Source organism: Otolemur garnettii, unplaced genomic scaffold, assembly GCF_000181295.1.
Source record: "Otolemur garnettii isolate 467f Iridium unplaced genomic scaffold, OtoGar3 scaffold00018, whole genome shotgun sequence".
Lineage (NCBI taxonomy): Eukaryota > Metazoa > Chordata > Mammalia > Primates > Galagidae > Otolemur > Otolemur garnettii.
Genome location: NW_003852413.1, coordinates 1,694,893 through 1,711,642, shown reverse-complemented (window position 1 = coordinate 1,711,642; position 16,750 = coordinate 1,694,893). Strand labels below are relative to the sequence as shown.

At 53.1% G+C, this 16,750-nt stretch overlaps 1 protein-coding gene across 2 annotated transcripts in view; it reads right to left on the bottom strand.

Moving 5' to 3' along the window:
* The window catches only part of SLC38A10 (solute carrier family 38 member 10), a 43,484-nt gene that overhangs the window by 25,345 nt on the left and 1,389 nt on the right, over nt 1-16,750 (bottom strand). For both annotated transcript variants that reach the window (XM_012803187.2, XM_023511078.1), the window contains exons 2-8: nt 13,976-14,093; nt 10,696-10,741; nt 9,590-9,683; nt 8,009-8,152; nt 6,629-6,753; nt 2,306-2,408; nt 1,276-1,458 (exon numbers count right to left, since the gene is read on the bottom strand). In XM_012803187.2, the coding sequence (XP_012658641.1) occupies nt 1,276-1,458; nt 2,306-2,408; nt 6,629-6,753; nt 8,009-8,152; nt 9,590-9,683; nt 10,696-10,741; nt 13,976-14,093 (813 nt within the window). The remainder of the gene's footprint in view (nt 1-1,275; nt 1,459-2,305; nt 2,409-6,628; nt 6,754-8,008; nt 8,153-9,589; nt 9,684-10,695; nt 10,742-13,975; nt 14,094-16,750) is intronic.

Sequence of the window (16,750 nt, the reverse complement as noted above, 5' to 3'; positions counted from 1 at the left end):
AACCCTGGGCCAGGGTTCTCCAGGCCCCCTATAGTCTGCTGATTTTCCCCAGATTCTCTGGTACCATGAAACCCCTTAGCCTGGACAGTTCCAGGGGAACCTGCACTCCTAACCACCAGGCTCAAGGTTCTCAGACTATAGAACAGAAGATGGCCATCTTTCAAGGCTCCTGAGGCAGTGAAGGCACCCCCTGAGAGGCAGAGAAAGGCTGGGCAGAGCCCCCCGGCCCCCCAGGCAGGAGCTCAACCTTCTCTGGCAGGGACAGCGCCAGAGCACTGTCCCAGCACCACAGAAAGGACCAGGAGAGCATTTGGTTTCAACACCTGTATTTAAAAACTTTTTATAAAGGACTAAGCAGCTACCTTGTATACCTATATGTTACTATGTATAAAACTCAGCCTCTCTTTATTTTTATTTTTTTTTTTAAGATGGGGTCTCAGTATGTTGCCCAGGCTGCCCTGGAACTCCTGGGCTCAAGAGATGAAATCGTTGGGACCAGAGACACACACGACCTTGCCTGCCATGAAGCAGCTTCTCTGTGGCTCAACATCTCATGCTACATTATTAAAATCTGCAGTTACACAAAAGCAAAGAGACTCATACAGGGATCCTTCCACTGGCCTATCCTCCTATGATCAGTCTGGTTCCCCCATGCTCCCACACTTCTGCCCTCCCCAGGACTACTCTGGGGTAGATCCCAGTCTCCTGCTACCTCCCTGAGTTGAGAGGACAGCAGTGTAGCTGGGGAGGCCCAGGAGGTAAGCTGCACCCATGAGGACATGGGGCCTGGCAGAGTTGCCTGCATGCCCTGTGTACACTGGGGCTCTCAACAAAGTGGTTGTAAAATCCCTGTTGAAAGTCATCATTTTTGGCTCGGCGCCTGTGGCTCAAGTGGCTAAGACGCCAGCCACATACACCCAAAGTGGCAGGTTCAAATCCAGCCTGGGCCCGCCAAACAACAATGATGGCTGCAACCAAAAAATAGCCGGACGTTGTGGTGGGGCGCCCGTGGTCCCAGCTACTTGGGAGGCAGAAACAGAAGACTCTCTTGAGCCAAGGAGTTGGAGGTTGCTGCGAGCTGTGATGCTATAGCACTCTACCCAAGGGAATAGCTTAAGGCTCTGTCTCAAAAAAAAAGGAAAGTCATCATCTTTATTGAAGCTTTCTTTTCCTTTTAACTAGGAAAACCTCCACCTACCACAGCCCAGAAAAATACAGAGCAGAAGCCAATAGAAGATAATGCCATCAATAGCAGAAAAAGGTCGTGAGACTCACCTGCTGCTCGAAAAGCAGCGTGTTCAGAGCCTGTCGGCAGGGCAGGATCATCATAGGGAAGCCCACGGCCACTGACATCGTGAAGCCCACACGGATCATCTCTGTTACCAGGTTGGAGGGGAAGTGCATCAGGACGTTGCCTGCGGTGGCATCAGTGAAGCTGACGTAACCAAAAAACCCCACCTGTCAGAGGAAGAGACACAGCAATGTCGTGGACAGAGGTCCTGATCGGGGCAGTGCCTGTTTCAGGAGTGTCTCTGAGCCCCGGAACCTCTATCTGAGTCAGCCTCTGGAGACCAACAGTGCTCTGACAATCAGAGAGCCCAACCCTAGAGGCGAGCAGCCTCACAGAGCTGCCTGCGCAAAAGGGAAACCCAGCCTGTCCCACAAGCCCTGCAGAGGAGCTAATCCTGATCTGTTTCCAAAACCAAGCAGGGACCAGGCACTCTGAGAGGTTCAGGTGGGAGGATCACATGAGCCCAAGAGTTAGAGGCTGCAGTGAGCTGTGATGACACCACCACACTCCAGTCTACATGACAGAGTGAGAAATGTGTTGCCAAAAAAATAAAAATAAAATACCCACTGGGGACATGGGGTGAACTGTGGTCTTCTGTGGAGTAAAACACAGGTTATCAGTGAACCCCAGGGACCCGACGTGGGGCCAGGGACTGTAATTCTAGAACATTTATAGTTTTATTCGAAGGCAACAAATAGGAACATGAAGAAGACCAGAAGAAAGTCTACCAAACGCGGACTGACTGCATGTGTGGGTGGGTTGAAGAGTGTCACCCCTCTGCCGATCTGACTTTCCCAGGTCTCCGCAGGGTTCACAGTGAATTAACAAAAGGCCGCTCAGTTAAAGCTGGGCACAGCCCCGCTGCTGAGGTTCCTGGGCCCTTGGACTCTAACCCTAACCCACTCAGCAGAGGTAGTAAGCCTGCGCCTGGGTCTGCAGGAAGCTGGAGGGAGGCAGCGTCCCAGCACCTGGTGCTGACATGAAACAGGAGCTCCAGGGTGTGAAGGGCCCTACCATGACATAAAAGGTGGTGACCACGTTGAGGGAGGAGGCAAATATGGAACTCATGGTTTTCACTGACGGCTCGTCCAGGCTGTCATAGGTGGGCAGGACCTGACTGTATAAAAAGAAGCAATTTCACTGAGGATCAGGCAGGAGGATTGCTTCAGCCCAGGAGTTTGAGACCAGCCTGGTCAACATAGTGAGACTCCATGTTTTTTTTTTTTTTGAGACAGAACCTTGAGGTGTCGCCCTGGGTAGAGTGCCATGGCATCATAGCTCACAGCAACCTCCAACTCCTGGGCTTAATTGATTCTCTTGCCTCAGCTTCAAAAGTAGCTGGGACTACAGGCACCCGCCACAATGCCCAGCTATTTTTTGGTTGTAGTTGTCATTGTTGTTTGGCAGGCCCGGGCTAGATTCAAACCCGCCAGCTCTGGTGTATGTGGCTGATGCCTTCGCCGCTTGAGCTACAGACACCAAGCCAGTAAGACCCTATTTTTAACAAAAAACGATTTTTTTTTTTGAGACAGGGTCTCACTATGTTGCCCTCGGTAGAGTGCCATGGAGTCACAGCTCACAGCAACCTCAAACTCTTGGGCTTGCTTATATTCTCTTGCCTCCGACTCTCCAGAGGCTGGGACTACAGGTACCCACCACAATACCCAGCTATTTTGTAGAGACAGGACCTCGCTCTTGCTCAGGCTGGTCTCCAACTCTTGAGCTCAGGCAATCCACCTGCCTTGACCTCCCAAGTGCTGGAATTAGAGGCATGAGCCACCGTGCCTGGCCCACAAAACTTTTTTAAAAAATTACCCAGGCACCATGCCAGGCACCTGTAGTCCCAGCTACATCAAGGCTGGGGTGGGAGGACCCTTGAGCCAGAGAGTTTGAGGCTGCATGTGAGCTGTGATCGCACCACTGCACTCCAGCTTGGTGACAGACCGAGACTCTGTCTCTAAAACAAAACAAAACAAACACACACACAAAAAACAAGCAATGTCACAAAGCAGATTCCAGAGAAACGTGACTGCCTGGCCTGGCTCCTACAGTCCCACCGAGAAGCCTTGATGCCTCCTTCACACAGTAGGAGGCTGGGATCTTGTGACGCCAAGGACCACAGCACTGTGGCAGGGCCCACTCAAAATACCCCAGAACATGCTCCACATGAAGGTCTTTAAGGACCCCAGACTAAAGCCAGCTGCTCCCTGGGAGCAGCACTGGGAATTAAAGCAGCCATGCTTAAGGGGAAGCAGGAGGAAGCCTGCTTAGAGCACCAATGTCATAAACAAACACACCCTGGTGGAGCGGCTGGCCCATCTCAGCACCTCAGCACAGGCACAATCAGCAGGACAGAAAAGGAGACAGCCCAGGGCATGCTTCCCAACACACAGCCTCTCATTCCTGTGACAAGAGAACTGGCATCTGTCCCACATCCTGGTGCCAGGAGTGTTGTGCTGCTGGGGTGGGAGGGACCCGAGTCACTGGCCAGGCAGGGATGATGTGACAGCCCCACGCAGGCTTTCCTGAGGACACAGGGCAGCAGGCCCATTCAAGGGAGTGAGGTAGGCAGGAGTCTGGGCAACAGAGGTAAAGGTGAACCAGACTAGAAGGGAGAGGGGTGGGGGGCCATGGGAGGGCTCTAAGTACAGTGGGAGGAGGGAGCTGGGTGGGGGCAGTTCAAGCCAGGACAGGCTGAATGCCCTCTGCCCTGGGCATTGGCTAGATGAGGACTCAGGGCTCAGTGGCCACTCCTGGTAGGTCCTGGGCAGCTGTGGTCATTCCAGGTGGGGAAGCAAAGTCACAAAGGTAACTGGACTGGTGGGGGTGGTTGGATTTTGTGTATCACTGTACACAAAATCAGTGTAGCCAAATCCTAAAACTTGCCTTTATTTATATTTATTTATTTGGGGGGGGGGGACAAACTCTCACTGTCAACCTGGACAGAGTGCCCTGGGCTCAAGCGATCCTCCTGCCTCAACCTCCCAAGTAGCTGGGACTACAGGTGCCCACCACAATGCCTGGCTAGTTTTTCTATTTTTAGTAGCAATGGGGTCTCACTCTTGCTCTAAGCTCAAGGGATCCTCCCTCCCAGAGTACTGGGATGACAGGGTGAGCCACCACAACCAGCATTGAAATCACCTTCAAAGATGCAAAAGCAGCACAGGGTACTCAGACCATATTAAAAGGCAAACAAAATAAATAAAATAAAGGCAGACAGACAGGGACAGGCAGGAAGACCTGGCAGTGGGCACAGGGTGTCTAATCTCCTGGGCTGTGGCACACTGCCCGGAAGGCTGTCCTCAACATGAAGGGCTCCTAGCTGTTGGTCCAGGGACCATGCAGGACGGCTGCCTTCCTCTGGGCTGGCGGGAGCAGCACAAGGGAGATGGCAGAGAACTGGGAGACACCCATCGCTATGGGAGGACACATCACGTGACCCTTCTTGGTGCTCAGCAGTCCTCTGGCTGGAGCTGAGTCCACACCAGGGAGTCCCAGCCTGGGGGCCAAGTCCTAACACACTGCTTTGGGTGCTGCCAAGGAAACCACAGTCACTATAGGGCGGGGGTTGCTCTTAGCACACAGGCTGTTCCCAGCCCTCACCTCCAGTCCCAGGGACCTCTGGGTGGTCCCTTAGAGAGAAGCAAGGTGGGAGCCACAGCCTCCACAGCAGCTTCTTGTGTTACTGAGCCCTTAGCACCTGCGGGGCACTCCCAGAGTACCCACCTTTGAAGGCAGCTGCCAGGACTCGGGGTCCATCAGGGTTGAATGGAGCTTTCCATTTCTGGCTGCCTTACGATGTACCCCTATGCAGACAGGACAGGCCCGGGTCCAGCTGGACCCGCCCTCCCAGGCCTCCTGCACTCAGAAACACCACAGCTGCCCCTCCTGGCCCAGGATGCCAGCTCTGCACAGCCCAAACTCATTCACCATCAGACAGACAAGCAAGGGCCGGACGGTGGAGACTCAGGGGGGCTGGCCACACCCACAGCCAAACCAACCACTACAGTGGGGCCCGGCCTGTCACCCTGGCAAGGACTGGGCTCCAGTGCAGGGACAAGAAGGGAGAGAAGGGCTGTCTGGGCAGGTCGGCATGCCAGCCATCACGGGGGTTGTCGTAGTAGCACAAGGAAGCCTGACCTGGCGGGCCGAGCTCCCAGCACTTGTAATCTGACCTAAGAAGCAAATCCCACAGAGGTGCCCCGGCTGCTTCTCAGCTTCTCAGGAAAGCCTGACCATAGATTCATATTTACAAAACCAAATAGAGACAAAAAGGACAATGGGTAAGTAAGTAGGTACACAGTGAAAGAATGGAACTCTGTCTCAGGTTATAAAGGGGACATTAACCAGCAAGCCTGGAGCACCTTCTGCTGGAAACCAGGCTGCCAACAGACAGCGAGCAGGAAGCCATGATTTGGATCTCCCGTGCGGGTCTAAACACAGAGGCACAAACAAATTTTATCTGTCACATTAGTTTATGACTAGCACCGCACATGCCCACTGACGCTGCAGGAGGCGTGATGGGCTTTCCCAGCCCACCTGGATTTGCGCCTATCTTTTCTCCGGCTACTGGGCAGGAATCACTAGCTCCTGTGGTTCTGGTGGGGAAGGTGATCCCACTGGGACTGAACAGCCGATCTGTGGCTGCAGAGCCACCATGCCAGAGAGATGGCGGGGCAGGCTCATGCACACGGGTCTGAAATGATGTTTGTGCAATTTCCTTTTATTATTTTTTCATAATTTATTTTTTCTTAAAGACAGAGTCTCACTTTATCGCCCTCAGTAGAGCGCTGTGAAGTCACAGCTCATGGCAACTTGCAACTCCTGGGCTTAGGTGATTCTCTTGCCTCAGCCTCCCAAGTAGCTGGGACTATAGGCGCCTGCCATAACGCCCAGCTATTTTTTTCTTGCAGTTTGGCCAGGGCCAGGTTTGAATCTGCCATCCTCGGTTTATGGGGCCAGAGCCCTACCCACTGAGCCACAGGCACCACCCACAATTTCTTTTTAAATATTCTCAGAGAACAGCTCAATTCTAGCACCAGGCTCAGGACTCCAAGCAGTCAGATGGTCGCGGCTGCTGCCGCACCCACAACCAGCTCTGCTATGGAAATCTGGCAAACTAGAGACTCGCACCAGCTAGTCCCTGCAACGCATCTCAGGAGTAGTCAGTTCCTCTCCCAACTAAAATGTAACCATCTCTCCCTCTAGGTGGAGGAGGAGGCCATAGCTGAACACAATACCATTGTCTAGCAGCTGGGAACAAGCACCAGAGAGCAGAGCAGCAGGGGCTGTCTCCCGCCACACCCTGTACCCTCTCCACCAGGCAGGGGCACTCACGACTGGCAGGCAAAGGACATGCCGAAGATGGGGACGCAGCGGAAGACGCCCTCCCAGCGCACGTAGCTGACCCGCCGCAGCCACTGCCCACCAAAGAGGCCGTGCTTGAGGGAAGACAGCAGAATCTGCAGTGAGACAGGGAGGGCACAGGTCAGAGTGGGGCAGGGTGGGGCAGGGCGGAGGAGGGGTGTGGCTCCCTCACATCCCAGCTTGCTCACCCCTGTGAGGGCAGAAGCACCCCGGCTGGGGGACTGGGGGACCCCACACCTTCCTGGGCTCCAGACCTGGGCCAGGGGCTGCTAGGGACAGCTACTAGGTCTCCTATACACATTCCAAAGGATGGTTCCCCAGTGTGGGTGGGTCCTCTATGGTGCCAGACACAGACACTGTAAAAAACCAACTGGGGGCGGCACCTGTGGCTCAGTGGGTAGGGCGCCGGCCACATTTACCAACAGTGGCGGGTTCAAACCCAGCCCCGGCCAAACTGCAACAAAAATATAGCTGGCGCCTGTAGTCCCAGCTACTCAGGAGACTGAGGCAAGAGAATCCCCTAAACCCAAGGAGTTAGAGGTTGGGTTGCTGTGAGTTGTGATGCCACAGCACTCTACCAAGGGTTAATAAGTGAAACTCTGTCTCAAAAAAATAAAAAAATAAAAATAAAAATAAAAAACCAACTGGGCCCAGCACAGAGCCTCAGGCCTGTGGTCTCAGCAGTTTGGGAGGCTGAGATGGGTGGATTCCTTGAGCCCAGGAGTGGGAGGCCATAGTGAGCTATAGACACACCACTACAGCTCAGCCCAGGCAGAGTGGGACCCGCCTCTGAAAAAAAAACGACCATCCCACTGAGGACTCAACCACCTGGATAGGTAAAAGGGAAGTATCACTGGACTGGCCCTCACTGGGAGCTGAGGACACCTGGAGAACAGGGTGAGCGAGCAGACAGGATGCTCAGGCCCAACTCCCTTGGGAAGGTCATTTCTGTCCCACCAGGGAATAGCAGGCCCTAGGGCCCAGGTCCTAGGAAGCTTCTGGGCAGAGGAAGGCTCTGAGAGGCTGCCAAGCCCCATGAGCCAATGCCACACGTCACCCCATCTATCTTGCTATAAACGCTCAGCCTGCCGCCACGTGACAGATACTCACATCGCGACTCTTGGTCACTATCTCACAGAAAATGTCTCTCCATAAAACAGGGACACTCCATGCTACCCACTCCCAGAGCCTCAGAGCAACCTCCCACCCACACTCTCTGCCTCCACCTGGCAGTGCCAGGTCCAGGAGACAAGTGGTGCTCCCAGCAGTCCCCAGGCTGTGGGCCCGGATCTCATCATGCCCCAGCACAGTGACACTAGACTCAGCAGGACCAGCCCTCCACAGACTCACCACAAACATGAACACAGTGTAGAAGATGAGGGCCATGGCACTGAAGGACTGGATGGAGGCCATCATGTTCCTCTGCAGGCTGAGGGGCAGCACAGCACACAGGGATACCGCAAAGAGCAGGAACACACGGAAGGTGCCAGTCACCTGCAGGGAAGCCGGCAATATCCCCTGGGCCAAAGCACTGAGCTCCCTCCCCAGCTGGGGCTTGTCCCCATGGCCAGGGGACAGGGAGCACCCTGAGGCCCAGGAGCCCACAGTACTTAGGAGCACAGAGATGACGAGGCCCAGTCCAGGCTCTCACAGCCACTGTGCTGAGTGGCCCCTCAGTGCACCATCTGTGGGCCCTGAAGGGTCTAGTCCAGCCCTGAGCAAGACCAGCTGGAGAAGAGGGACAACTCTCCCCCTGGACCCATGAAGAGGCATGGTGGGAGCCAATGTGCTCAGTGCTACCAGGAACAACCCCAGCTCAGCACCAATGGGGGCCACAGGAACCCAAGCGCCCACTGCAGGGCACCTCTTTGTCCTGTATAAACTCAGAGCTAACCCCACTTCAAGGACAGGAGTCTTGAAATTATAGTCCAGAAAATTAATCAAAAACCCTACACTACACTTTATTATAGCATAACACACAAAGGCCCGGAACACTCAAGTGAGCCCCTGCAGCTCATGCCTAGAGCTCCCTGCCCAGGCAGAAGGCAGTTAGAGCCCTGCCAAGACCCTTCAAAACGGCCCTCACACTCTCTGCATAGTCCCAGATGCCTACTATTTCTCCCAAAGCCACACCAACTGGTCCAGGCACAGTGGACTCGACACTGTCAGATGGAGACGGAGGGTGTGGGTGGGAGGTGGCTCAGGAAGCACTGGACAGCCCAGAGGCCTGTTCTCACGGGAGCTGTATGGGCCTCATGGGCGGCAGTGGCTGCCAGCACTACCTCCTCCAGCACCCTCAGAATCCAAAGTGGAGGTACTGCACGTAGGGCATAGGCCAGTGGGTACAGGAAAGGTGTGTCCTGTGTGCAGGAGGGACCCAGAGCTCTACCGAGTTCACAGCACAACATTGAACCATGAAGAGTCAAACAGGAAGAAATAGCAACATACAGACCGAGGCCATGCTCACAGGCATTTCTAAGATTCTCTGACAACATACAAATCTTAAAACTGAAGGGCCTTTCTGTGCTGCAAGCACCCCAGCCTGGGAGCCCATTTGCCAGTGTGCCCCTCAACTAGCCCTTTCCCTGGGGGGGAATAAAGGTGTGCCGGGCCAGGTCACAGGAGGGCCCTCAGTGGCAGGAGCAGCAGGCTAGCTGAGAAGAGCCCTGGCCTACCTGGGTCTCAGGCTGCCCTAAGCTTTGCTGGGTGTCAGACCCACATGGCTGAGTCCCCCTGCTCTCACTCCCTCTCCCAGGCACTTCCCCAGTGGCACTCCAGCCCACAGAACCAGAGCTGACCACAGGCACAATAGAAGCCTCTCCTGACCAAACCGTGTTGGTCTTGGCTGGGGTTCATGGGGGTGTCACCCCAGCTGCCACAGAAGCAACTACAAGCAACTGGTTAAAAAAGAACTCCTGAAAATGTCCTTACCTGAAACCCAAACAGCCGAGCAAAGAAGTTAGACCCCAAGTCACCGATGACAACGTAGAAGGCGGTACAGGTCCCCAACATCAGCCCGATCATACTATGAAGTGAGTCACAGGTATGACGTGGTTAATCCAGAAAGCCACCTCTGTTCTCCCAGAAATCTGACAGGGCTCAGCTACTGGGAGCGCTGAGCACCAAGCCCAACTGCACACCACCAAGACACATGGCCACCCCAGGCTTGGCTGGGGGACAGATGGTCAGCAGCCAACCAGGAGGGGTAAGTTCTGTGGAGTTCACTATTTACTTGAAGTGAATATTGAATAACATTGAAATTTTCTTATAGAGAACTAGATTTTCACTCCACAGTAGGCTCTCAATGTTAAATGAGTTAAAAGAACAATCAATTGCTTTAAAAAGTTGTTCTTTGGAGTCTTTAATTCCCTAACTTAAAAGTCTAAATATGCAATTTCCCAGCAATTTTTTCATGTCAAAAAAATCTTACTCCAGGCTCAGCACCATAGCACAGTGGTTACGGTGCTGGCTACATACATCAAAGCTGGCAGGTTTGAACCCGGCCCAGGCCTGCTAAACAACAATGACAACTGTAATAACAAAAAATAGCCAGACATTATGGCAGGCACCTGTAGTCCCCAGCTACTTGGGAGGCTGAGGCAGGAGAATCGCTTAAGCCCAAGAGTTTGAGGTTGCTGAGAGCTGTGACGGCACAGTACTCTACTGAGAACAACATAATGAGACTCTATCTCCCAAAAAAAAAAAAAAATCTTACTCCAAAGAATGGAAACTATGAAATTTTCAATTTAACGCCACCTGTACACAGCAGTGTTTGGGGCGGGCACGCTGTGTGAGGACCAGCACCAAGACTAGAACTGAGGTAGCACGGTCGCAAGTTGTCACAGTAAGACTTAGGGAAGGCTTGCAATCTTGCTTGTAGCTGCCATAAGGGTCCAGCAAAATCTGCTACTCAAGAAGTGACCCTTCAGAAGCACATCGTAAGGTGCAAGGCCTTCCCCTTTGCAGCTGTTCACTCAGAACAGCCCCCAGGTGCCCCAGCTGCAGGTAAGGGACATGGGGAGCAGAGTGGCACTTACCTGGTCTCCACCAGCATCTTCCCCGCTTTCCCATAGGCATGGAACGCTAGTGCAGAGAGAGGGACAGTCAGTCTGATAGCGTTGAGGCCTGGAGTGGCTGGGCCAGGCTGCAGAGGCCTATTTCATAGACCACATTAGCCTGAAGCATCCCAGGTGTGGAGGTGTTTTTAAATTCTGGCCCCCATGTATCAGGGGGATATACCATCCACAACAAAACCACATAAAACAAGAGCAAAGCAAGGGAAAGACACAAAGCAGGTTGTTTTTTCACTTAAAATATTTTTTAAGGCGGTGCCTGTGGCTCAAAGGAGAAGGGTGCAGGCCCCATATACTGGAGGTTGTGGGTTCAAACCCAGCCCTGACCAAAAACTGCAAAAAAAAAAAAAATTTTTTTTTAATGGAGGGCAAGATACGTCTTCACAAAGCAGCAGCTGCCCACACCCAGCAGCCCCAGGTGCCCAGAGGGTTGGGTCCAGGCCAGAATTCCAATCTCCACAACTTGCACCAAGGGGCTCTGCGGGAAGCCTTCAGGGTTTCTCTCTGTTGCCATTTACAAAAGGAAAGTTAGAGTATCCTTTCAAGTGCAGCTCTTTGGGATGGGCAGGAAGGAGAGCCCTGGCTCCACAGTGCCCAAAGTAGACGGTCAGGGAGCCTGGCTAACGGAGCAGACATCCCATGACACGGCACTTCCTACTGAGGGAAGGACACAGTCAGACAACACAACTATTTTTAATATTTCTACTGATGAGAATTTAAACTCAGCAAGGCCCCTCCTAAGACCTTACTTGTGACCTGGTAACCCCAGCGCCTGCCCCACAGCCCGGCCAGGGCACAGGGACATCCTGATGTCCAAGGAGCAGCGGGGGGAATAGCTGCAGCCTGCCAGCAGGACGGCTTCCTGCCCTACTTCCCCTCACACAGGGGCAAGAGGTCTTCCCCAAGTTATGGAAAGCAGGAAACACATAGGCCAGTGGGATACCAGGAGTCCAAAACCACTCCCTGTGACTTTTAAGTTCCATAGGAAGAGCCACATCCTGCTGGCCCTGGGAGCAGCAAAGGGTCTGCTTCCAAGGGCCACTCCAGCCTCCCCAGATCCTCTGCTGCTGTTGCTGGTCAAGGAGCCTGGAACCCTCAAGTTCACCTAACAAGCCAAAACCCTTGCCAGATCCAGGAATGCTGATCAATGTCTACACTGGGCTGTTCAGAGTGCTCATGAGCAGCCACTACCCAAGGCTGCTGGCCCCAGAGGCCCCACTCTCAGTGACAGCACCCACAGACACAGCGCGAACCCTGGGCCCCACACATGGTGGTGCTCTAGCCTTAATTGTTCCTTTTTGTTCTCCCAAAAGAGGCCAGAATCTACAGCATATCCCAAACACATGTGCACCCCACCCAGGAAGATTCTGGAACACACCTGCATCCTGGATGCAGGAAGATGAAGGCTAGGGAGGAAGTCAGAGGACTGGTGGAAAGCAGCATTTCCTTCTGGTCCCAGGACAGCTTCCCATGCCACAGTGTGGCCCCTGAACTCTCTGCCTGGGCCAACCCCACACCCACCGTCCCTTAGCAGGGCCTCTTCTAGCACCCATCCACCAGGTCCTACCTGCCCTACACAGGCAGGAGAGGGAAGAGGAGGCAGGGCTTCCTAACCATGCACCCTGGGGCTCAGGACACAACACTCAGCAGGCAGGGTCAGGCTTAGAGCAGTTTCACATGGGGCCAGGGTGGCTAAGGAGGCTGAACACATGACACAGGTGCTCATCTTCTGAAAATGGGAGCCGGACACCATGGGGACTGTAATTCTCAAAAGGCCAGAGCTGCCTCTTCCAGCACTGCAGGAGCCAGGGTAGTGAAGTAGTAAGCAATCCCCTTCACAAGTCACCTGAGAAGTAGCCGCAAAGGGAAGCACATGTCTTGGCAGTGGCAGATGTCATTAGGAAAAAGCCACTGAGCCATTCTGTGGGGCGCCCCATCAACAGGCTCCCCACTAGAGAGAGGCCTGCCACTCTGAGAATCTCCCACAACATCCGTGTGGTCTCCAGGTGCAGACAAAGGACATCTGCCAATCTCCTCACCCCTACAGTGGCCGATGGCCACAGACCCAGCAGACAAGGGGCCTTCAAGCACCCTGCAGCTGCAGACCAGGGAGGGCCTACCCAAGCACTGGCCTCCGTGTCTCTGACACACACATTTCACTGTGTGCTGATCCAGGCTGCCTCACTGTGGTTTGACTTAGCTGGCCAGCCTCAAAGCCCCAACTGACAACAATCAAAGACTCTGATGGCCCCACCCTCACCAGGAAAGAACTGGGAGGAAAGCTACCCTTTGGTTTAGAGGCAGAAACAAACACTGGATTTTTGGTGGCAATGCAAAGTGGACAGGGAAACAGGGAGCCCATGCAGGTGTGACTGTGAAACGCTGTACTGCCTTTCCTCTTGCCCCGGGCTCCTCATTCTGCTGTTAGCTGAAGACCAAGCCGGCCCTCCGTGGGGAGGACCCAGTGTCCCAGCCACACACTGGCTGGAGACAGAAGCTTCATCAGGAGGCCAGGACTTTTCACCAAAACACACAGGGCCAACTCGAGAACACACGTTTTGGTATTTCAACACCCACATGAACACCCCTGGAAGGGAATGCAACACTAATGGTCAGAGAGCCTGGAATAAGGCAGAGAGGGGACTCACAGGAAAGCAGGGGCAGTACCCGTGAGGCAGTCCAGAAAACATTCCAAACTGAAGGAAGAGGAAAGGACATCCTTCTCTCCTGGCTAAAATTCTGTTAAAGGAAGAAGGAACTGAAGGAAACATAATTGCAGCCAACAGTATCAGGAAAAAGACAAAAACCCGGGGGGAGATGCTTACTTGGTCCAAGCTACAGCCTGGACCTCGTTTCCTCCTAGAATTCTACTGGGAAAGCCCAGCAAGATTCTCCCCAAAAGGGGGGATGTTGGGGTGCCACAGAGAGCAACCATGAGCATAGCTGTCTCAGCCTGGAATGAGAAGGGGAACTCTGCTCTAATCTGCCTGCAAGGGAGACTGGGGCAGGGGTGGCCTCAGCAACTCACACCTTTTTGTGCCACTTCAATTTTGCTGGAGTGACACATTACATTAAATCTTTTAAAAATCACATTAACATTTTAAAACTTGCTGTCCAAGAAACTCTTTAAGAATAAAGCAGAAGAAAAATAAAAACTGGAAGGAATTAGACCCTACCACCCCCCAGCTCCAAGTGCCACACTTGTCTAGAGGCACCTTGTCCCAGGCCCCAGGAGCAGTCTTACCCAGGCCAGCATAGGTCCTCCTCTTGGTCAGGCTGGCGGACTTCACCAAGAACATGCAGGACTGATGTGTCATCCAGGAGCAGAACACCAAGAGCAGGGCCCCCAGGACAATGCCGCACTGGAGGGTGGAAAGAGAGATGGTTATAGCTGCAGCCCCTGCCCACAAGCCCCCCCACATGTCAAAGAGCATCCATGTGGCTTCCCTGCCCCTCCATATAAATGCCAAACTGCCCTGTCCAGCCTCCTACAGGACACCTTCTAGCATCAGAAAGGCCTATGTCCTTGGTGGGTGGCCACAGCTTTTTCCAGCGACATAAAACCCACATGTGGCCCTGGGAAGCACCAGGAACTCAGTACCCTTCCTGCCCCCACCCTGAGTCCTGATGGGTGGCTGGGTGCTGCCAATACCAGCCACCACTTTTCAGCCACGTGGGCCAACAGATGGGAGAGGCCCACACTCTTCGGAAGAGGGAGGTTACAGGCACTTAGCACACAACCCAGCAACTGTACTCCCAGCATCTACCCAAGAGAAATGAAAGCACATTCATGCAAAAGCCACTGTTTACAGCAGGTTTATCCATAATGCAAAACCCAAAAAAACCCCAGTGTCCTTCAACAGGGGAGTGGATAACAGACTGAGGTCCACCCACATGACAGAATATTATTTAGCAGAAAGAAGGGACCAATAACTGCCTCCTGCAGTGACATGGATGTGTCCCAAATGCACTGTGCTGAGCAAAAGAAGCTGGACTCAGAAGGCTACAAATTATGTGATTCCAGGCACAGAACATTCCAAGAAGCCAAAACTGCAGGGCCAGCAGACAGGGCAGTACTGTGAGAGCTGGGGACTTTCTGGGGTTATAGAAGGTTCTATGTCTGGACTGTGGTGCTTACATAACATCAAAACCCATGGAACTGCACCCTCAAAGGGGTGACCATCACTGCACATAAACTATTATATGTCTCAATAAATACAACATTTATAACAGGAATATACCACCCTGGTGCCAGACATCATAACAGGAGAGCATAGGGAGGGGCACGTGGGTACTCTGTACTTTCCTCCCAACTGTTCTATAAACCTAAAACTGGCTTGGTGCCTGTAGCTCAGCAGCTAGGGCGCCAGCCACATACACCAGAGCTGGCCGGTTCAAACCCAACCTGGGCCTGCCAAACAACAATGACAGTTACAACAAAAAAATAACCGGTGGCAGCGCCCGTGGCTCAGTGGGTAGAGCGCCAGCCACATACACGGAGGCTGGTGAGTTTAATCTGGCCCAGGCCATCTAAAGCAACAATGACAACTGGAACAGAAAAATAGCCAAGCGTTGCAGTGGGCACCTGTAGTCCCAGCTACATGGGAGGCTGAGGCAAAAGAATCGCTTGAGTCCAAGAATTTGAGGTTGCTGTGAGCTGTAACGCCATGGCACTCTACCAAGGGCAACATGGTGAGACTCTATCTCTAAATAAATAAATAAATAAACCTAAAACTGTCCAAAACAAAGTCTATCAACTAAAAACACCACAAGGAGATATCCCCACTAGCCAGAACAGCTCAAAGGGAAAACACGCATAATATGGAATGTTGCTAAGGCTATAAAGCGTTGGGACCTCAGCCACTGCCCCCGCAGGCAAGAGCGCACACTGGGGTGCACTTGACAACTGCCACAGTCAGTGCACTGAGGGGTGCACACCCGACAAAAATGGTCAGACACCTGTCAGAGCCTGTGCCTGGCCAGCATGTTCACAGCACCACGAATGCCTTCCATGGATAGGAGAGATAAACTATGGGATACCACAAAACAGAACACCAGCTAGACACTGGGGCGCACATATAACAGGCCCCACTCCCATCTTGTTAAACCTGGAAGTGCTACCACACACTGGAGGTCTGAAGTAGGCCCTTGGGTGAGGAGGGTGACTGGTGGGGGCTGCCAAGAGGGGCTCCTTAATTTGGAAACTAGTTCCAAGAGTTTGTTCATTTCGTGCAAATTCACCAAAAATATACCTGAAATGTGTACACGCTTCTGTATATTCAACTTCAATACAATGTTTATACATTTTTAAAAGTACTAAAACTACTGAAACCAAGAAAACCCACTAAAGCAAAGTATTTTTCAGCAATGTGGCCGCCAAACACACACCCACTCCCAACTGCTCACACTGTGCCCTGGTCCAAGGAGCTTCCTGCACAGAGTCTGACTCCAGACAAGAGCACCTTACTCCTGCTAGGCCCTCTACTTGCACCCCAGCCTCACTCATAGGGCTTCAGTCTCTTCCCTGGCAAGTGTGAACACATGCCCAGCTCATCCTTACCCTCTCTAGCAGGGCCCCATGCCTACCCCATGGCAGGTGGTCCAAATCTGGACCCAAGTAGGATTGCGTGGGTCCTAAAACATATTTTCACCTGTGTCTAAGCCAGAGCCCTGCCCACTACAGCACTTCACAGGCAGGTGTCAAGGCGAACAGGTGACCAGGCCTGGTCAACACTCCACCTCCAGGATGCAGGTCTGCTTCCTGGACTCATTCCAGAAACACCCATTAGGGGCTGGCACAAAGCTAAGGTTCTCAATGTACAGACCAGATGTTGCCCCCAGGGGCTCTGGAGGTATCCAGCCCTGGCTTCCCACCTACACACTCACTAACTACATCAGACAACTAACATGGGACCCCAAGAAAGCATCCTCACCCAGAACAGGCTAGACGCCTCTATGGGGAGGATCAAAAATTGCCACATTAAAAAAATTTTGTTGGCTTGGCGCCTGTGGCTCAAGT